Here is a 22,968-nt window from a genome sequence, read left to right on the forward strand (position 1 = left end):
TTTCACTACATGTGACAATAAACTAAACAAAACCACTGGTTCCCTTTCCCCTGACTCTCAGCCTGAAGAAGGGTCTCGAAATGTCACCTATTCCTTTTCTGCAGAAATGCTGCCTGACCCACCGAGTTATTGCAGCATTTTGTGTATAGACAATAGACAATAGTCAATAGGTGCAGGAGGAGGCCATTCAGCCCTTCGAGCCAGCACCGCCATTCCATGTGATCATGGCTGATCATCCTCAATCAGTACCCCGTTCCTGCCTTCTCCCCATACCCCCTGACTCCGCTATCCTTAAGAGCTCTATCTAGCTCTCTCTTGAATGCATTCAGAGAATTGGCCTCCACTGCCTTCTGAGGCAGAGAATTCCACAGATTCACAACTCTCTGACTGAAAAAGTTTTTCCTCATCTCAGTTCTAAATGGCCTACCCCTTATTCTTAAACTGTGGCCTCTGGTTCTGGACTCCCCCAACATTGGGAACATGTTTCCTGCCTCTAACGTGTCTAACCCCTTAATAATCTTATACGTTTCGATAAGATCCCCTCTCATCCTTCTAAATTCCAGTGTATACAAGCCTAGTCGCTCCAGTCTTTCAACATATCTACAGTCTATCTACAGCTTCACCCTCCAGCCCACCCTTTCCCCTCCCGAGCGCTTTATCAAACGTTAGTTGTTGCTTGTATTTCAGCAACGGACAAGGTGGCGTTACTGATTGGGAACATGAACTATGCCAACCATCCCAAACTGGTTGCGACCATGATGGATGTCTTTGAGCTGTCGAATCTGCTGCAGCAACTGGACTTCCGAGTGGTCTCCCTGCTGGACCTGACGAAAGAGGAGATGCTGAGCGCGGTGAAGCAGTTCCTTCAACTCCTGGACAACGGTGTATATGGTGAGTGCATTCAGATGCTGTGCATGGTCCATGTCAGCAAGATTAACGTTTCAATGTATTTGTCTTATGAATAGAACTATTTAAAAGAGTCAGAATTAATTTGGTACTTATTCCAGTTCCGACCACTCCTATGTCTTCATAAGTTGATGTTCGTAAGGCCCATCAAGTCTACTCCACCATTCAATCATGGCTGATCTATCTTCCCTTCTAAACCCCAGCCCTCTCCCCATAAACACCTGACACCCGTACTAATCAAGAATCTATCTATCTCTGCCTTAAAAATATCCACTGACTTGGCCTCCACAATGAACTCCACAGATTCACCGTCCTTTTCTTAAAGTGAGCTTACCTCACCAATCTTAAAATACTTTGATTTATGGCCACTACCTGGTTTTGAGGAGAAGACACAAGGCCTTAACTGTAACCTTGCTTATATTTAAGAATTCAAATTTATTCTTGGTCTACGTGTTACTACACAGTCCATACCTATTCATAGATTAGCTAATCCTAACATGATATGCGTTGTTTTCTGATGTTCAAGAATAACGTCAGACTAGGGTTGCCAACTATCTCACTCCTAATAAAGGGAGATGGTGACATCACCGCCCGTGCCCCATGTGACCTCACCCAGCCAGCGGCCACGTGCTCCCGCTCCACCAATGGCGGCGCCCCGGGCCAGGACCTACACTGTCCGGGCCTACACCGTCCCGACCTACACTATCCGGGCCTACACTGTCCGGGCCTACACTGTCCGGGCCTACACTGTCCGGGCCTACACTGTCCGGGCCTACACTGTCCGGGCCTACACTGTCCCGGCCTACTCTGTCCAGACCTACACTGTCCGGGCCTACACTGTCCGGACCTACACTGTCCGGGCTTACACTGTCCGGGCCTACACTGTCCGGGCCTACACTGTCCGGGCCTACACTGTCCGGGCCTACACTGTCCGGGCCTACACTGTCCGGGCCTACACTGTCCGGGCCGACACTGTCCGGGCCTACACTGTCCGGGCCTACACTGTCCGGGCCTACTCCGGGCCTACAGCGCCCCCGGGCCTAATATGGGACAAGGGCGGTCCCGTATGGGAAAACCAATTTAGCCCAAAATACGGGATGTCCCTCTAATACGGGACAGTTGGCAACCCTATATCAGACACTTGTCGTCACCCACTACAAGAAAATGTAGACTATCATTATTTTGCATTTGGATTAATGTAATATTTTACATTTAGTGGTACAGCACGATAACAGGCCCTTCGGTCCACTGAGACCATGCCGACCATCACCTGATCAATCTAGTTCTAAATGATCCCACTTTTGCATCCATTTTGTACACACTAAGGGTAATTTACGGAGGGCTAATTAACCTACAAACCTGCACGTCTTTGGAATGTGTGAGGAAACCGGGACATCCGGAGGAAACCCACACAGTCACAGGGAGAACGTGCATGCTCCGCACAAGCAGCACCCGAGGTCAGGATGGAAACCGAGTCACTGGCGCTGTGAGGCAGTGGCTCAACCAGCTGCAACACTGTGCCACCCCGTGCCTGATAATTACTGAGCATAAAGTTAAAGGGAAGGGCAGTTAAAGAGAAAGTGTCATCATTTATTCATTTATAGCACAGCAGGGATCAAATGTTGTCCTGAGCTAATCTATTAATATTCTGAAGAAGGGATGTGACCCGAAACGTCACCTCGCCATGATCTCCGGAGATGCTGCTTGACCAGCTGAGTTACTCTAGCAATCTGTGTCTTCCACATTAATATCCAGCCTGTGGTGACCCCAAAAGTTCTCAATTGCAGATTAATGTTGTTGTTTAGTTTATTTAAATTCTGTTAAGGATTTAAAAGAAAACATAAAGATATTTGAAACAAAGAAAGAGGAGAGATGGTTTTTGATTGCTCTTGCAGTATGAACACGATGGGCTGATTGGCCTTCTTTTGTTCATAAGTTCATAAGTGATAGGAGCAGAATTAGGCCATTCGGCCCCTCAAGTCTACTCTGCCATTCAATCATGCCTGATCTATCTCTCCCTCCTAACCCCATTCCCCTGCCACCCGCATTTGTGCTGCAATTCTCTCTGTGTGTTGAAATCGATGAGATGGACAGACCTTGCAGCTGAGCATTGACGTTTGACACACTAGGATTGTCTCACCTAATATCTATGCCCATTCTGCTGATGGTTGAAATTTAAACTGCAGGTCTTTATCTAGAATGGTGCAGAGTCAGGGGTGGGTAGGGGCTGGGACTCTGGTGGCAACAGGATAACGCATCTTCCTAACTTGGATTGCCGTTTATGACATGAGAAGCAGACACGTTGAGATAATCTCCTATTTTATCAGTGGCATCACCTTCTTAAATTAAATGACCCAAAGCCCAAAATAAAATAGCACCACAGGAAAGCCATGTGAATGGATTAACCAAGCGGATAGCAAAAGTGCAAATCAGTCGTTCTCAGTAGCTAAAATTCAGGAAACCAGAAGGCACTGAGGGAACTGGCCAATTCAGAGGCTGGGACTAGAGGTGGGATAGTCACGTGGATGGTATTACTGCGCTCCAACCAAACCCAACCATCAGTTAGGGTTGCCAACTTCCTCACTCCCAAATAAGGGACAAAAGGTGACATCACTGCCCTGCGCCCCACGTGACCTCACCCAGCCAGCGGACACGTGCTCCCGCTCCACTAATGGTGGCCGCCCGAGCCGGGTTGCTACGCAACCTCCATTAGGCGGCGCCCGGGCCTCCGGGCCTAAATTGCCCTGGCCTACAGCGGCCCCCGGGCCTACAGTGTCCGGGCCTACGGTGTCCTGGCCTACGGTGTCCTGGCCTATAGTGTCCTGGCCGATAGTGTCCTGGCCTACAGTGTCCTGACCTATAGTGTCCTGGCCTACAGTGTCCTGGCCTACAGTGTCCGGGCCTATAGTGTCCGGGCCTACAGTGTCCGGGCCTACAGCGCCCCCCGAGCATAATACGGGACAAGGGCGGTCCCATACGGGACAAACCAATTTAGCCCAATATACAGGATGTCCCGGCTAATAAGGGACAGTCGGCAACCCTACCACCAGGGGAAGTGGAGAGACAAGAGAGTGCAGATGTTAGAATCTGGAGCAAAAAAAACAAACCGCAAGAGGAACCTAGCAGGTCAGGCAGCATCTGCGGAGGGAAATTGATGGTTAACTCTTTGGGTCAAGACCGTTCAGCTAGACTCTTCCAGTGAAGGTTGCGGGCAGATGAACAACTTGTGCATTGACAAAAACAATGGGGACAAAGAGAGACAAAGGGGAACAAAAGCTTTTCACTGTACCTCGTTACACGTGACAATGAACTACACTGAACCTCTTGTCCCCTGTATACATTACCCTATCATGAGAGGAATTGATATGGCAAATGCACAGTCTTCAACCCAGCGTGGGGGAATAATGAACCAGAGGACAAAGGTTTGAGGTGAGGGGGGAAAGATTTAATAGGAATGTTGAGGGACAACTTTTTTACGCAAATGGCGGTACGAATATGTAATGAGCTGCCAGAGGAGGTAGTTGGGGCAGTTGTGTTGTCTTGTATCACAACACAAGAACATGTTGTGATATTCTTAAATATCACAACATTTAAGAAACATTTAGATAGGTCCATGGATATGACAGGTTTAGAGGGATATGGGCCAAACGCAGGCAGGTGCGACTAGTGTAGATGGGACCTGTTGGTTTGCATGAGCAGGTTGGGCTGAAGGGCGTGTGCCACTGTGTCTGACTCTGTGACTAATTCCTGTTTATAAATGGGTAATGCCTCAGGACTGCATTAAAAAAGGGCAGTGTAGCTCAGAGAAGACAGATACCAAATGCTGGAGTAACTCAGCGGGACAGGCAGCATTTCTGGATAGAAGGAATGGGTGGCGTTTCGGGTCTGAAGAAGGTCTCAACATGAAATGTCACCCATTCCTTCTCTCCAGAGATGCTGCCTGTCCCGCTGGGTTACTCCAGCATTTTGTGTCTGTCTTCGATAAGTGTGATGGCTTTGCTTGTAGGATATCTTTAAGCCAAAATGAGCATATGTAAGCTGATTTGTATTAGCTGCTGTCTATATCATCATATCATATCATATATATACAGCGAGGAAACAGGCCTTTTCGGCCCACCAAGTTTGCGCCGCCCAGCGATCCCCGCACATTAACACTATCCTACACACACTAGGGACAATTTTTTACATTTACCCAATCAAATTAACCTACATACCTGTACGTCTTTGGAGTGTGCGTGACTGTGAATGGGACTGAGTGTGCATGTGTTAAACTGTTTAGGATATCCAGTCACCAATCAACTCTACAACCTTCAGCCAGTTTCGATAACTGAGAGTTTAAGGATGGTGGAATTTGTATATTACATTTTTTTTAGAGTTTAGAGATACAGCACGGAAACAGGCCCTTCGGCCCACCGGGTCCGCGCCAACCAGCGATCCCTGCACATTAACACTATCCTACACCCACCAGGGACAATTTTTACATTTACCAAGCCCATTAAACTGCAAACCTGTACGTCTTTGGAGTGTGGGAGAAAACCGAAGATCTTGGAGAAAACCCACGCAGGTCACGGGGAGAACGTACAAACTCCGTGCAGGCAGCACCCGGAGTAGGGATCGAACCCGGGTCTCCGGCGCTGCGCCACCGTGCCGCCCTGAAAAGGGATCGTTTTAGAAACATAGAACCATAGAAAATAGGTGCAGGAGTAGGCCATTCGGCCCTTCGACCGCCATTCAATATGATCATGGCTCAGTAGCCTGTACCTGCCTTCTCTCCATACCCCCTGATCCCTTTAGCAAAAAGGGCCACATCTAACTCCCTCTTAAATATAGCCAATGAACTGGCCTCAACTACCTTCTGTGGCAGAGAATTCCACAGACTCACCACTCTCTGTGTGAAGAAATGTTTTCTCATCTCGGTCCTAAAAGACTTCCCCCTTATCCTTAAGCTGTGACCCCTGGTTCTGGACTCCCCCAACATCGGGAACAATCTTCCCGCATCTAGCCTCTCCAACCCCTTAAGAATTTTATATGTTTCTATAAGATCCCCCCTCAGTCTTCTAAATTCCAGCGAGTACAAGCCCAGTCTATCCAGTCTTTCCTCATATGAAAGTCCCGCCATCCCAGGGATCAATCTGGTGAACCTTCTCTGTACTCCCTCTAAGGCAAGAACGTCTTTCCTCAGGTTAGGAGACCAAAACTGCACACAATGCTCCAGGTGCGGTCTCACCAAGGCCCTGTACAACTGCAGCAGAACCTCCCCGCTCCTAAACTCAAATCCTCTTGCTATGAATGCCAACATACCATTCGCTTTCTTCACTGCCTGCTGCACCTGCATGCTTGCTTTCAATGACTGGTGCACCATGACACCCAGGTCACGTTGCATCTCCCCTTCTCCCAATCGATCACCATTCAGGTAATACTCTGCTTTCCTGTTCTTGCCGCCAAAGTGGATAACCTCACATTTATCCACATTATATTGCATCTGCCATGCATTTGCCCACTCGCCTAATCTATCCAAGTCACTCTGCAGCCTCCTAGCATCCTCCTCGCAGCTAACACTGCCACCCAGCTTCGTGTCATCCGCAAACTTAGAGATGTTGCATTCAATTCCCTCGTCCAAATCATTAATGTACACTGTAAATAACTGGGGTCCCAGCACTGAACCTTGCGGTACCCCACTAGTCACTGCCTGCCATTCCGAAAAGGACCCGTTTATTCCTACTCTTTGCTTCCTGTCCGCCAACCAATTTTCTATCCACCTCAACACTGAACCCTCAATACCGTGTGCTTTAAGTTTGTACACCAATCTCCTATGTGGGACCTTGTCGAAGGCCTTCTGAAAGTCCAGATATAACACATCGACTGGTTCTCCCTTATCCACTCTACTAGTTACATCCTCGAAAAATTCTATAAGATTCGTCAGACATGATTTGCCTTTGGTAAATCCATGCTGACTTTGTCCGATGATTTCACCACTTTCCAAATGTGATGCTATCACGTCTTTAATAACTGACTCTAGCATTTTCCCCCCTACCGATGTTAGGCTAACTGGTCTATAATTCCCCGTTTTCTCTCTCCCTCCCTTTTTAAAAAGTGGGGTTACATTAGCTACCCTCCAGTCCTCAGGAACTACTCCAGAATCTAAAGAGTTTTGAAAAATTATCACTAATGCATCCACTATTTCTGAGGCTACTTCCTTAAGCACTCTGGGATGCAGCCTATCTGGCCCTGGGGATTTATCTGTCTTTAATCCATTTAATTTACCTAACACCACTTCCCGACTAACCTGGATTTCCCTCAGTTCCTCCATCTCATTAGACCCCGGTCCCCCGCTATTTCCGGCAGACGGTTTTTGTCTTCCTTAGTGAAGACAGAACCAAAGTATTTGTTCAATTGGTCTGCCATCTCCTTGTTCCCTATGATCAATTCACCTGTTTCCGACTGCAAGGGACCTACATTTGTCTTAACTAATCTTTTTCTCTTGACATATCTATAAAAGCTTTTGCAGTCAGTTTTTATGTTCTTTCCAGTTTTCCCTCATAATCTATTTTCCCTTTCCTAATTAAGCCCTTTGTCCTCCTCTGCTGGACTCTGAATTTCTCCCAGTCCTCTGGTATGCTACTTTTTCTGGCTAATCTGTATGCTTCATCTTTTGTTTTAATACTATCCTTGATTTCCCTTGTTAGCCACGGATGCACTACCTTTCCTGGTTTGTTCTTTTGCCAAACTGGGATGAACACTTGTTGTAGTTCATCCATGCGACCTTTAAATGTCTTCCATTGCATGTCAACCCTTTCAGCATCAATCGCCAGTCTATCTTGGACAATTCACGCCTCATACCCTTTTGACGTGCAGCGAGGAACTAGAGATGCTGGTTTAAACCGAAGATAGGCACAAAAAGCTGGAGTAACTCAGCGGGACGGGCAGCATCTCTGGAGAGAAGGAATGGGTGACGCTTTGGATCAAGACCCTTCTTCAGGACTGAGAGTCCGGGGAAAGGGGAATGACAGTACTTAGGACAAATGGATGGAAAACATGCAAGAAGCAACGATAATCAAGGAAATGTGGAGCCCACAATGGTCCATTGTTGGCTGTGGGATAGGGTGAGGCAGCAGTTGTGGGCGCAGGCAAGCTCCGTGAAAACACACGTGGCTGTGGTAGCGAATCTGGGTTACATTTTGACATTGGCACGTTGGGCTGAGTAATGAAAAAAAACCCCAACCCCGTGCCCACTTTCCCCTCCCTGCACACCCTCACCAATACCATTTCAATCACCCACCCTGGACCCTGTCACGATATGGAAACGAGGACCTGCAGATGCTGGTTTACACAGAGTGCTGGAGTAACTCAGCGGGTCAGGCAGCATCTCTGCAGAACATGGACAGGTGACATTTTGAGTTGTCCTCCTTCTTCAGACTGTCCATTTCTGGACACTGTCAGACTGCATATCATCTCAGTGTCCCCAGCAGTGTTGATCTGAACAGTTGACGTCACCAATATCAAGTGGATCTTACAGAAATGTATAACATTCTTAAGGATTTATTCACAAAATGCTGGAGTAACTCAGCAGGTCAGGCAGCATCTCGGGAGAGAGGGAATGGGTGACGTCACCCATTCCCTCTCTCCCGAGATGCTGCCTGACCTGCTGAGTTACTCCAGCATTTTGTGAATAAATCGATTTGCACCAGCATCTGCAGTTATTTTCTTATATAACATTCTTAAGGGATTGGACGAGCTAGTTGCAGGAGAAATGCTCCCCATGTTTGGGGAGTCCAGAACCAGGAGCCACAGTTTAAGAATAAGGGATAGGCCATTTAGGACTGAGATGAGGAAAAACATTTTCACCCAGAGAGTTGTGAATCTGTGGAATTCTCTGCCACAGAAGGCAGTGGAGGCCAATTTACTGGATGTTTTCAAGAGAGAGTTGGATATAGCTCTTAAGGCTAACAGAATCAAGGGATATGGGGAGAAAGCGGGAACAGGGTACTGATTTTGGATGATCAGCCATGATCATATTGAATGGCGGTGCTGGCTCGAAGGGCCGAATGGCCTACTCCTGCACCTATTCTCTATGTGTCTTAGTAAGAGTCAAGGGCTTTCAATTGTCATATGTATCAATACGGAGCAATGAAATTCTCACTTGCAACAGCGTAACGGTGCTGGAGTAACTCAGCGGGACAGGCAGCATCTCTGGAGAGAAGGAATGGGTGACGTTTCAGGTCGAATATAGGTCTGTAAACACAGTACTTAATAGACAACATGACAATACAATATTAGTGCAAAACAACAGGCCAAAATCCCGAGTGCAGCCAAGACAGTTGTCCCTAGTTAGCTTTCAATGCCCATCAACATCCACGTACAAATACCATCACAATGGCTCAAAGATCAATTCTGGCTGAGAGCTCAGATTAAAATGCTGCACAGCATTAAAATAACCCTCGGAGAGCAGGAAGATTAACAATTAAGAGAAGCAAAAGAGCCATCTTTCACTGGCAGTGCAATCGAGCTGTGGAGAGTGTGCACTGGAATATTAGCAAGCTTTGGATATTGTGCCCTTTGCAGGGCAGCTGCCTGTAATGGATGTTTGGTCCAGGGCAGGTGGCCCATGTCTTCTGTTGTGCTGCTAGTCCTGGCTTTGTTTTAAGAATGCATTAAAGCTGAACTTTCAAACCCTGCTTCTGAGAACTGTTCACAAACTCCGGGCTAACGGTCAGTTACAGCATTAAAAGGATGCCAATGTTAGTTTTTGTTTTGTTTTGTCTTCTGCAGCAGGCAGTAAAGAAAGCGAATGGTATGTTGGCATTCATAGCCAGGGGATTTGAGTATAGGAGCAGGGAGGTTCTGCTGCAGTTGTACAGGGCATTGGTGAGACTACTCCTGGAGTATTGCGTACAGTTTTGGTCTCCTAATCTGAGGAAAGACATTCTTGCCATAGAGGGAGTACAGAGAAGGTTCACCAGATTGATTCCTGTGATTTTAATATTATACGTCACCGTCACTGCTGAAGACAGACACAAAGTGCTGGAGTAACTCAGCCAGGCCAGGCAGCATCTCTGGAGAAAATGGATAGGTGACGTTTTGGGTTTGACTGAAAGAGACCTGAGAAGACAGCTGCATGGTAGCTTGTATGTCATACAGGTGTGATATTAAACTGAGGTTCTACCTTTACGCTTGAAGAAGATGCAGAAGATCCTACTGCATTATTGTGAATTAGGATGATGAATTTTTCATTCGAGTCCTGGCCAATATTTATGCTTCAGCAAGTTGCACGAAGATAGATTATTTATTCAAAATACTCTTTGTGAAACTCTGCAGGCAATGCAGTAACTACATTTGAAAAAAGCTTTTTTGACATTCGAAGCCCGTGAAAGCAGATACAGAAGTACATTTCAGTCTGCCTTGTGATATTCTGTTAAAGACTTATGTTCGTGGCATAAATATTGTGCCCAATATTGTGCCAGTCATCCAACTGTCCCTCGGCAACATGGTAGAGTTGCTGCCTTACAGCGCCGGAGACCCGGGTTCCATCCCGACTACGGGTGCTGTCTGTACAGAGTTTGTACGATCTCCCCGTGACCTGCGTGGGTTTTCTCCGAAATCTTCGGTTTCCTCCCACACTCCAAAGACGTACAGGCTTCAATGTAAAAATTGGCCCTAGTGTGTGTAGGATGGTGTTAATGTGCGGGGATCGCTGGTCGACGCGGACCCGGTGGGCCGAAGGGCCCGTTTCCGCGTTGTATCTATAAACTAAACTAAACTACTGTAGTGTTGCCTTAGCCTATGTTTTGTGCTCAAGTCTTTAAAGCTGGAGTGTTTTCTACCTCAGATGTGAAAGTGCTTTAAGCTCGAACTTATGAACAATGTCTCATCTGAAAGACTGATCTCCTTCGTGGGCATTCAAGAGAGAGTTGTATAAAGCTCTTAGGGCTAACAGAATCAACGGATATGGGGAGAAATCATAAACAGGGTACTGATTGTGGATGATCTAGTGTGCAGGAGAGAACTGGTGTAAGGGTGGTCAGCGTGGACTTGGTGGGCCGAAGGGCCTGTTTCCATGCTGTATCCTGAAACTAAACTAAACCGCACAGCCACGACATTCTTGAGGAATCTTCGTTGCTACTTGACCTGACGGAAGATTGAAGATGCTTTGGTTCTAGCTAGCTCCAAGTGAGGACTGAAGAAACGGTGCACTGTGGTCCAAAGATACTAGAGGAGCAAGATAGACCACTCGACCGTAAAAACCGTAGTATGTCATGGCGCCATTTTAGTGGGCAGAAACTTGCAGAAACATTTAAAAAGAAAAGTAACAACAATCTGTGAATTGATAGATGAGATATATTCTGCATTTTAATCAAGCATTTTAATCAAGTCAAGTCAATATTATTTGTATAGCACATTTAAAAACAACCCACGTTGACCAAAGTGCTGTACATCAGTTCAGGTACTAAGAACCATGTGTAAGGCTTGTATACACTGGAATTTAGAAGGATGAGAGGAGATCTTATCGAAACGTATAAGATTATTAAGGGGTTGGACACGTTAGAGGCAGGAAACATGTTCCCAATGTTGGGGGAGTCCAGAACAAGGGGCCACCGTTTAAGAATAAGGGGTAGGCCATTTAGAACTGAGATGAGGAAAAACCTTTTCAGTCAGAGAGTTGTGAATCTGTGGAATTCTCTGCCTCAGAAGGCAGTGGAGGCCAAATCTCTGGATGCATTCAAGAGAGAGCTAGATAGAGCTCTTAAGGATAGCTGAGTCAGGGGGTATGGGGAGAAGGCAGGAACGGGGTACTGATTGAGAATGATCAGCCATGATCACATTGAATGGCGGTGCTGGCTCGAAGGGCCGAATGGCTTACTCCTGCACCTATTGTCTATTGTCTATTGTAATGATATCATCACACATACTGTTCACCCAAAACACTGATTACACTGCGAGAGGCATAGCAAACGGCGGCTTTTGCTTACTAAAATGGCGGCCGTTACGCTCCTTTGCGTACTACACTTCAGTACAGGCGATTTCATGGGAGTGGTCCTTCTTGCTCCTCTAGTATCTTTGCTGTGGTCCTTTCTGTCACGGGTGTGCTGAGACTTCGCCCTTGTTGTGCTGTGTGAGCGTTGGGACATGTTCAGCCAGACTTGAGGCACATGCTGCTGGGGTGACAAGGTCGATGACAAACAGCCCATTAACCTCACGTCAAGGGATGTACACATACCTCTCTATGTATAGTAATGTGCCCAATGGTAAAGGAGAGAAACAGATGGAGGGGCTTTGACGCAGAGCTTGAGGTGACTTTCCAAGAAGACTGTGGGCTGAGTCATAGTCTAAACTTGTCGGCGTGATGTATTGATATTGATCTACAGATTAGAAATAGAGGCTTGCCATTTCAACTCGCCATAGCAAGTCGCCGGTTGAGTTGGTAAGGATTCATGATAAGGAAAGAAATGTCCAGCGAGGTGAACAAAGATGGGGTGTCAGGAGATAGAACAGTCTGAAGAAGGGGCTCGACCCAAAACGTCACCTATTCCTTTACTCCAGAGATGCTGTCTGGCCCGCTGAGTTACTCCAGCTTTTTGTGTCTGTCTTCCATAAAAGGTTTAGATTTTTTTTTAGATTTAGAGATACAGCGCAGAAACAGGCCCTTCGGCCAACCGGGTCCGTGCCGCCCAGCGATCCCCGCACAGTAACACTATCCTACACACACTAGGGACAATTTTTACATTTGCCCAGCCAATTAACCTACATACCTGTACGTCTTTGGAGTGTGGGAGGAAACCGAAGATCTCGGAGAAAACCCACGCAGGTCAAGGGGAGAACGTACAAACGTACAAACGTACAGACAGCGCCCGTAGTCAGGATCGAACCTGTCTCCGGCGCTGCATTCGTTGTAAGGCAGCAACTCTACCGCTGCGCCACCGTGCTGCCCACGGTTACAGCACAGGGACAGGCCCTTCGTCCCACCATGCCCATTCTGAACATGATGTCTAGACAAACTAATATCCTCTTCCTGCATGTCCATGTGACTATCTAAAAGCCTCTTAAACACCTCTATGGTATCTGCCTCTCCCACCCAGCATATTGTAGGCACCCATCCCTAGTTTAAAGGCATTTGCCCCACACCTATCTTTTGAAGTTTGCCCTTTCATCTTAAAGCTATGCCGTCTAATCATTGACATTTCCACCATGGGGAAACGTCTAATCATTGACATTTCCACCATCTATCATCACCAGCTGGATAAGAATGCACAGGTATTACATTTCCCATTGAAGACCAAACTAGACCAAGTGGACCCGTTGGGCCCAAACCTCACCTGCATTGGTGCAGCACCCTCTCCTCTCCCCTCCCCCTCCCTTCTCCCCCCCTCCCTTCTTCCTCCACCCTCCCTCCACCCCTTCCCCTCCCCCCACTCCATCCCTCTCAACCCCCCTTATCCTCCCTCCTCCCCCTCCCACCTTCCACCCCCCCCCCTCTCCCGAGGAGATAGATTTAAACTTCAAAATGTGAATAACTTTAAAAATGTAACATGAAACTTCTTCCTGTAGCACCAAAGGGGCGACGGTGAGTAAGGTGGGCCTAAAATTGTCGCGCTATCGTGTACCGCTTTGGCTGTAGTTCAGTAACAAACAAACAAACAAACGAGAGTTTAGCATATAGATATGCAAAAACAGGCAAGATATGGCACTTTATGTAATAAAAAGGAACTGCAGATGCTGGTTTATACCACTGGTAGACAAAAAGTGCTGGAGTAACTCAGCGGGCCAGGCAGCATCTGGAGAATATGAATAGGTGACATTTACGGGTTGGGACCATTCTTCAGTCTGGAGAAACATCCCGACCTAAAACGTCACCTATCCACGTTCTCCAGAGATGCTGCCTAACCCGCTGAGTTACTCCAGCACTCTGTGAAACGTCACCTATCCATTTTCACCAGAGATGCTGCCTGACCCGCTGAGTTACTCCAGCACTCTGTGAAACGTCACATATCCATGTTCTCCAGAGATGCTGCCTGACCCGCTGAGTTACTCCAGCATTTTGAGTCTGTCGATGAAGTGGCACATACCATGTGTTTTCTCAACTCTGGATACTCTGAAGTGTTGCTAATGTTGTGATAGAGATAGTGGCAGCCAATTTCCACACAGCACAATGCCACATCTGAACAACAGCAAGCCTAAAACACCACTGAAGCTGCCAGAATATTTCAACACTTTAAAGATGCCACAAAAATAAACAGATATAGTTCCCAAATGGTGCCACCACCTGACTAATTTTTATTTAGACATGCTCATGTTCCTAATGCCGATCAGGCATGTTGTCTAGTATGTGCTGAACCACATCCTACCTTCCAGTTGACTTCCCTCCACCATGGAGACATCCTGGCACCAGTGGATCTTCAACCTGGAGATGAACAATGATGAGGAAAGTGAAACACAGCTTTTTTTTCTCCCTGCCATTTCGTTCCTGCAAAGAGTGTTAACAACAGCACTAAACACCCTTCCCCCAGCTGGGAGCAAGTCTGTCTTAATAGCAATATTGTCAGATATGACAGTGGCGTTTAAGAGGTTTATAGATAGGCACATGGATATGCAGAGAATGGAGGGATCAAGAGTGTTTTATTGTCATATGTCCCCAAACGGAACAATGAAATTCTTGCTTTCAGCAACACATAGAAAATATGTGCAGGTGGAGGCCATTTGGTCCTTTGAGCCAGCACCGCCATTCAATGTGATCATGACTGATCATCCACAATCAGTAACCCGTGCCTGCCTTCTCCCCATATCCTTTGATTCCGCTAGCCCCGAGAGCTCTATCTAACTCTTTTAAATTCATCCAGTGATTTGGCCTCCACTGCCTTCTGCAGCAGAGAATTCCACAAATTCACTACTCTCTGGGTGAAAAAGTTTTTTCTCACCTCAGTTTTAAATGGCCTCCCCTTTATTCTTAGACTGTGTGTGGCCCCTGGTTCTGGACTCCCCCAACATTGGGAACATTTTTCCTGCATCTAGCTTTCACAACAGATATATAAACATAATACTCTGTAAACCTCATAATGAAAACAAAAAGTTTAGGATATATATAAAACAAACAAATAAATAGACAAATACATCTATATAGTTCAGAGCCTATTTGGAGGTTGTAGTGTTTATAGACTGATGGTTGTAGGGAAGAAACTGGACGTTATAGTTTTCCTTCTTCCCAAAGGATGTGAATCATTTGCAGGCAGATGAGATTAGTTTATAGTTTATATTGGCATCATGTTCAGCATAGACATCATGGGCTGAAGGGCCTGTGCTGTTCTAGACATTGGACATTAGGTGCAGGAGTAGGCCATTCGGCTCTTTGAGCCAGCACCGCCATTCAATGTGATCATGGCTGATCATTCTCAATCAGTACCCCGTTCCTGCCTTCTCCCCATACCCCCTGACTCCACTATCCTTAAGAGCTCTATCTAGCTCTCTCTTGAATGCATCCAGAGAATTGGCCTCCACTGCCTTCTGAGGCAGAGAATTCCACAGATTCACAACTCTCTGACTGAAAAAGTTTTTCCTCATCTCCGTTCTAAATGGCCTACCCCTTATTCTTAAACTATGGCCCCTTGTTCTGGACTCCCCCAACATTGGGAACATGTTTCCTGCCTCTAACGTGTCCAACCCCTTAATAATCTTATATGTTTCGATAAGATCCCCTCTCATCCTTCTAAATTCCAGTGTATACATGCCTAGTCGCTCCAGTCTTTCAACACATTGAGCTCGCCATTCCCGCCATTGAGTCCCGCCATTCCGGGAATTAACCTGGTGAACCTACGCTGCACGCCCTCAATAGCAAGAATATCCTAGCGGCACGGTGGCGCAGCGGTAGAGTTGCTGCCTTACTGCGAATGCAGGTTCGATCCTGACTACGGGCGCCATCTGTACGGAGTTTGTACGTTCTCCCTGTAACCTGCGTGGGTTTTCTCCGAGATCTTCGGTTTCCTCCCACACTCCAAAGACGTACAGGTATGTAGGTTAATTGGCTGGGCAAATGTAAAAATTGTCCCTAGTGGGTGTAGGATAGTGTTAGTGTGCGGGGATCGCTGGGCGGCGCGGACCCGGATGGGCCGAAGGGCCTGTTTCCGCGCTGTATCTCTAACTCTTTTAAAAATCCTTCCTCAAATTTGGAGACCAAAACTGCACACAGTACTCCAGGTTCTGTGTCTCACACCAAGGCAGCGAGACGCTGGTGTGAAGCTTGTTTGACGGGAAGAGTCTAAGTGATTGGAGTCGGCAGTGATATCTGTGTGTGAAAGTGGCAAGTTCGTCAGGGGTCAGATAATGCTGGAGAGGGGTCCTTTCAAAGAGGCGTGACTTTTCTATATCGGACAGCCTGGGCAGACAGTGAGATGGGAAGGGTAGACATCCGTCTACTCCGCGCACTTGCTGCCGGCATTGGCCCCAGTTGGAATGACAGAGATGGGAAGCACAACAGCAGCAGAAGCCTGTGGTATGCACTATTTCTGGCTTGCTACTGTCTCACCTCTGTGTTTGTCGACAGGGATGGACAGAAAGAGGCAGATGCAGAGGGAGAAAAGGAGAAGCATGCATGTTTGTTGCCTTCTATCATTTCTGCAGACAACGTTGGGAGAATTATGTCAATTGAGAGGATAGACAGTTGTTTTACACGTATTGCCATTTCAACTGCGTTAGAAGGAACTGCAGCTGCTGGTTTCAACCGAAGATAGACACAAAAAGATGGAGTAACTCAGCAGGACAGGCAGAATCTCCAGAGAGAAGGAATGGGTGAGGTTTCGGGAGGGTGAAGAAGGGTCTTGTCCCGAAACGTCACCCGTTTCTTCTCTTCGGTCTGAAGAAGGGTTTCGACCCGAAACGTCAGCCTTTCCTTCTCTCCAGAGATGTTGCCTGTCCCGCTCAGTTACTCCAGCATTTTGTGTCTATCTTTGGCATTTCGACTGTTTTTTCTAGCTGAAGAAATACCAGACCCCGTGTGCATGAAATTGCATTGAATATACAACAAAGAACTACTCGGTATACAGCTGCATAGCCCAATTTATTCACAGTGTAATAAAATGGAACTGCAGAAGCTGGTTTATACCAAAGATAGACACAAAATACTAGAGTAACTCAGCGGGTCAAGCAGCATCTCTGGAGATTTTTTATTTAGTTTGGAGATACAGTGGCCCTTCGGCCCACCGAGTCCGCGCCGACCAGTGATCCCCATACACTAGCACCATCTTACACACTAGGGACAATTTTCATTCTTTACTGCAGCCAATTAATCTACAAACTTGTACGTCTTTGGAGTGTGGGAGAAAACCAGAGCACCCGGGGTAAACCCACGTGGTCACGGTGAGAACGGACAAACTCCATACAGGCAGGAGGCCTAGTCATGATTGAACCCGGGTCTCTGGCGCTGTAAGGCAGCAACTCTACCACTGTGCCACTCCAAAGACGTACAGGTATGTAGGTTAATTGACTGGGTAAATGTAAAAATTGTCCCTAGTGTGTTAATGTGCGGGGATCGCTGGGCGGTGCGGACTCGGTGGGCCGAAGGGCCTGTTTCTGCGTTGTATCTCTAAATCTAAAAAAATCTAAAAATGAGTGTAAATAAGTGCTCGATGGTTGGCATGGACTCAGTGCCAAATTGCCTGTTTTCACACTATTTCTCTCTGTCTCTAGTACATTGGCAAACTAAAGTCTGCCAGTTTGATCATTATGCATTAATACAATTTTATGATATTCCAAGAATAAATGGAATTTACAAGTTGTTTATCTAATGCCATGAACGATGGTCAGGTTTTATTGCACGACGTCACTATTTAATGTCACAGGTGAAGTGGAAACAAAATATTGTTTTCTGTGTTGTGTGGCCTGGAGTATATACTGATGCTGGACCTAGACAGATGATACATCACACATCTTGAGGCCAAGAAAATAATGTGGGGGACGTAAGCAGGGTTGTAAATACTGTCTCCATCTCCCGCTGGATCCTCAATCCACTGACTAATGCCACAGTGGTACAGTGAAAAGCTTTTTTGTTGCGTGCTATCCAGTCAGCAAAAATATTATACATGATTACAATCATGGTGTACAGAGATGGGATATAGGGTGTAACATTTAGTGCAAGATAAAGTCCAGCAAATTCTGATTATAGATAGTCTGAAGGTCTTCAATGAGGTTCACAAGGTAGGTAGTTATATTTGGAATACTAGGACCAATATTAAATACGTTACCGGGAAGCAATGCTACTAACTTGAATTATGGCTGCTATAAAATTTGACAGGGGGACATATTGAACATATAGTCGAGATGAATTGTCACAGTCTTTTTTCCGAGGGTAGAGGTGTCTAAGAGAAGAGGTTTAATTTAAGAGGGGAAAGATTTAAAAGAATCTGCGGGGCAGTTTTTCACAGAGGGTGGTGAAACTGGCCGAATAGTGAAAGGCCTGGATAGAATGGATGTGGAGAGGATGTTTCCACTAGTGGGAGAGTCTAGGACTAGAGGTCACAGCCTCAGAATTAAAAGACGTTGCTTAAGTGATTGGAGTTGCCGAAGGTTCTGAAATCATCTTTAAAATTGGTATACAATGCAGCACGTCAAAGACATGGTACAAAATATCCAAAAGTGGGGGTCTTGAGGGGCATGATGACTAGGGTTGCCAACTTTTAAACTCCCAAAAAAGGGACAAAAGGTGACGTCACCGCCCAGCGCCCCACGTGACCTCACCCAGCCAGCGGCCTCATGCTCCCGCTCCACCAATGGCGGCCGCCCGGGCTGAGTGGCGGGTTGATATGCAACCTCCGTTAGGCAAACGCACTCGGCCCTGCTCCCAGAACACACTCCATTAGCCTACACTGTCCGGGCCTACAGCGGCACCTGGGCTTACATTTTCTGGGCCTACAGTGGCCCCCGCCGGGCTACAGTGTCCGGGCCTACAGTTTCCGGGCCTACAGTTTCCGGGCCTACAGCGGCCTGCGGGCCTACAGTGTCCAGGCCTTCAGCGCCCCCCGGGCCTACATTTTCCGGGCCTAATACGCTACAAGGGCGGTCCCATACGGGACAAACCAATTTAGCCCATTATACGGGATGTCCCGGCTAATACGGGATAGTTGGCAACCCTAATGATGAGAGTGATCTCAGTGGAAAGAGTATGCAGATGTTTGCTGTAAACAGGACCTTCGTAGTGCATGTGATCTCTCTGTTTGAAGATCTGGTCTGGGGTGCATTTCTCTTATCTTCTTTTCTTTCCCTAGCTCTCTTCTACTACGCCGGGCACGGCTACGAGAGCTCAGGACGGAACTACATGGTGCCGGTCAATGCTCCAAACCCATACAGGCCCGAGAGCTGCATCAATGTCCAGAAGATCCTGTGCAAGATGCAAGAGAAGAACACGGCCCTCAACGTTCTCCTCCTGGACATGTGCAGGAAATGGTACGGCCGCAGCTCCACACCTCTCCCTGGGATATTCAAAACTAAACACATAATCTGCATAGACCACAAAGTGCTGCAGTCATTGAATGGGTCAGGAAACATCTGTGGAGGGAATGGGAAGTAGGGTTGCCAACTGTCCCTTATTAGCTGGGACATTCCACATTTTGGTCTGTCCTGTATGGGACCGCCCTTGTCCCGTATTAGTAAGGTTGCCAACTTCCTCATTCCCAAAGAAGGGACAAAGGGTGACGCCATCGCCCTTCGCCCCACGTGACCTCACCCAGCCAGCGGCCACGTGCTCCCGTTCCACCAATGGCGGCCACCCAGGCCGGGAGGTGGGTTGCCATGCAACCTCCATTAGGCGGTTGGCCCGGGCCTACACTGTCCGGGGCTACAGCGGTCCCCAGGCTACAGTGTCCGGGCCTACAGAGTCTGGGCCTACAGTGTCCGGACTGACAGCGCCATCCAGGCCTCAAATGGGACAAGGGCGGTCCCGTACGGGGCAAACCAATTTAGCCCAAAATATGGGATGTCCCGGCTAAAACGTGACAGTTGGCAACCCTAGTATCACCACACCCCACATCCCCAATCAGCAAGTGTACAGGACTAGTCCACTGAGCAGCCTGCAAGAGGCACCATGTTTTGGTGCCATGTTCAAAGTCCATGCTCTAGTTTAGTTTAGTTTAGTTTAGTTTAGAGATACAGCACGGAAACAGGCCCTTCGGCCCACCGGGTCCGCGCCGGCCAGCGATCCCCGCACACTAACACTATCCTACTCACACTCGGGACAATTTTTACATTTACCAAGCCAATTAACCTACAACCTGTACGTCTTTGGAGTGTGGGAGGAAACTGAAGATCTCAGAGAAAACCCACGCAGGTCACGGGGAGAACGTACAAACTCCGTACAGGCAGCACCCGTAGTCGGGAAGGAACCCAGGTCTCCAGTGCTGCAAGCACTGTAAGGCAGCAACTCTACCGCTGCGCCACCGTGCCGCACAGGTCTTACAAGCGGTGCCTGGACTAGGCAAGTCCCCGCTGTTGTGGGGCCTCCAGCCATCACCTACCTTGGACGCCACGTCGTCTCCTCTCCTCGCCCCCCCTTTGTTACCCGGGGGGTGCCTCCCACAGCCGACCACCAGCCATCCTGACTCCTTAGGTGGTGGTTTTGTAGATCCCTCATCCACACCAACCCCCACCCAGAATAACATTGAAGAAGAGTTCCCCACCCTTCCACCACAACAACCCTACCCCCTGACCAACTGGAGGCCCTTGTGGCTGCACCTGGTCTCAGTGCTACACTTTGACATTTCCGTCGCTTTAACCTTACACAAAGATTAACATGTGTCGGAAAAAAACTGCAGATGCTTTCGAAATCGAAGGTAGACACAAAATGCTGGAGTAACTCAGCGGGTCAGGCATCATCTCGGGAGAGAAGGAATGGGTGACGTTTCGGGTCGAGGCCCTTCTTCAGATTGACGTTTCGGGCCCAGTCTGAAGAAGGGTCTCGACTCGAAACGTCACCCATTCCTTCTCTCCCGAGATGCTGCCTGACCTGCTGAGTTACTCCAGCATTTTGTGTATATAAGCATCAACATGTTTGGGAGACTCCAATCATTTTGTAAATTCCTGCATTTATTTTTCAGGTATAATCAGGATTACCTTCCCTCTGATCTACAGCCACTTGCTCCCACTGGGAACATTGTTTATGGATATGCAACGTAAGTATCAGTCCGGAGTTCGCTTCAGGAACTAAATGCCTCCCCCTCCTCGCCTCTTCCCATCTCTTCTTTTCTCTTTTTGTCACTCTTTACATCCGCCAAGCCAATTAACATACAAACCTGTACGTCTTTGGAGCGTGGGAGAAAACCGAAGATATCGGAGAAAACCCACGCGGTCACGGGGAGAACGTACAAACTCCGTACACACAGCACCTGCAGTCGGGATTGAACCCGGGTCTCCGGCGCTGCATCCACTGGAAGGCAGCAACTCTACCGCTGCGCCACGATGCCGCCCTGAAGTCTGAGGAAGGATTGCGACACGATATGTCACCTGTCCGTTCCCTGCAGCGGTGCTCCTCCAGCACTTTGCGAGCTGCTCAAGATTCCAGCATCTGCAGTTCCTCAGGTCTCCATTTCTCAGTCCCCACCAATTAGCTTCTGAACATGGCTTCAAAGACTCTCTGTCATCACCCTGGAGTTGAGGAAGACCACTGTACCTCACGCTCCTGGAATCACCATGTTCCTCTGAATCAAATTCTTAATCGTCTTAATCAAATTTATTCTCTTCACCTTTGAAACACAATGGTCTCGAACTGTCATAGAGTCATAGAGTGATACAGTGTGGAAACAGGGACTTCGGCCCAACTCCCCACACCGGCCAACAATGTCCCAGCTACCCTAGTCCCACTTGCCTGCACTTGGTCCATATCCCTCCAAACCTGTCCTATCCATGTACCTGTCCAACTGTTTCTTAAACAATGGGATAGTCCCAGCCTCAACTAGCTCCTCTGGCAGCTTGTTCCATACACCCACCACCCTTTGTGTGAAAAAGTTACCCCTCGGATTCCTATTAAATCTTTTCCCCTTCACCTTGAACCAGTGTCTTCTGGTCCTCGATTCCCCTACTCTGGGTAAAAGACTGTGCATCTACCCGATCTATTCCTCACATTTCAGCTCCTGAGCATCTCGCCCTGAACCCACTTGCCTCTCTTTCCTCCTTTGTAAAACCTGCCCAGGTTTGTCCTGATGTAGAAAAAAAGCCCAGTTGTGGTGAATACACAGAAGTACATAAAGTGCAGGAATAACTCAACAGGTCATGCAGCATCTCTGGAGAACACGGATAGGTGACATTTCGGCTCGAGACCCTTCTTCAGACTTTGTCTTAATTCTTTAAGTTTGTCCTGATGTTCCACTCAAAAATTGACTTTTATCCATATATTAGCATTTTCTTTGGCTTCTCAGGTTCAGTAGTTTTGGGGGGAGAGGAGGGTGGCAAGTAGGGTTGCCAACTTTCTAACTCCCAAATAAGGGACAAAAGGTGACATCACCACCCGTGCCCCACGTGACCTCACCCAGCCAGTGACAACGTGCTCCCGCTCCACCGATGGCGGCCGCCCAGGCCGGGAGGCCGGTTGCTACGCAACCTCCGTTCGGCGAACACACTCGGCCCCACTCCCCGAACACACTCTGTTAGCCTATACTGTCGGGGCCTACAGCGTCCGGGCCTACAGCGCCCGGGCCTACAGAGTCCGGGCCTACATCGCCTCCCGGGCCTAATGCGGGACAAGGGATGTCCCATACGACACAAACCAATTTAGCCCAAAATACAGGATGTCCCGGCTAATACGGGACAGTTGGCAACCGTAGTGGCAAGGAAGGAACTCTATATACTTCTGTAATTCTACTTTTCCCTGTAAAAGCCAGCAGAAGAAAAACTCCAAAGATGTAGAAACAATGAACTGTCGATGCTGGTGATGAAGAAACTCCATGCTGGCATTAGAATTCCCTATACACTTCAGCAAATTACCTTTCAGACAGTCAGTATAAGAAAATAACTGCAGATGCTGGTACAAATCGAAGGTATTTATTCACAAAATGCTGGAGTAACTCAGCAGGTCAGGCAGCATTTCGAGAGAGC

The 22,968-nt window shown here is 47.7% G+C and overlaps 1 protein-coding gene across 2 annotated transcripts in view; it reads left to right on the top strand.

Moving 5' to 3' along the window:
• malt3 (MALT paracaspase 3) overlaps positions 1 to 22,968 on the top strand; it is a 113,085-nt gene that overhangs the window by 64,020 nt on the left and 26,097 nt on the right. For both annotated transcript variants that reach the window (XM_078429974.1, XM_078429973.1), the window contains exons 9-11: positions 688 to 891; positions 19,152 to 19,329; positions 20,976 to 21,050. In XM_078429974.1, coding sequence (XP_078286100.1) covers positions 688 to 891; positions 19,152 to 19,329; positions 20,976 to 21,050 — 457 coding nt within the window. The remainder of the gene's footprint in view (positions 1 to 687; positions 892 to 19,151; positions 19,330 to 20,975; positions 21,051 to 22,968) is intronic.

The sequence above is a fragment of the Rhinoraja longicauda genome, chromosome 38, assembly GCF_053455715.1.
Source record: "Rhinoraja longicauda isolate Sanriku21f chromosome 38, sRhiLon1.1, whole genome shotgun sequence".
NCBI lineage: Eukaryota > Metazoa > Chordata > Chondrichthyes > Rajiformes > Arhynchobatidae > Rhinoraja > Rhinoraja longicauda.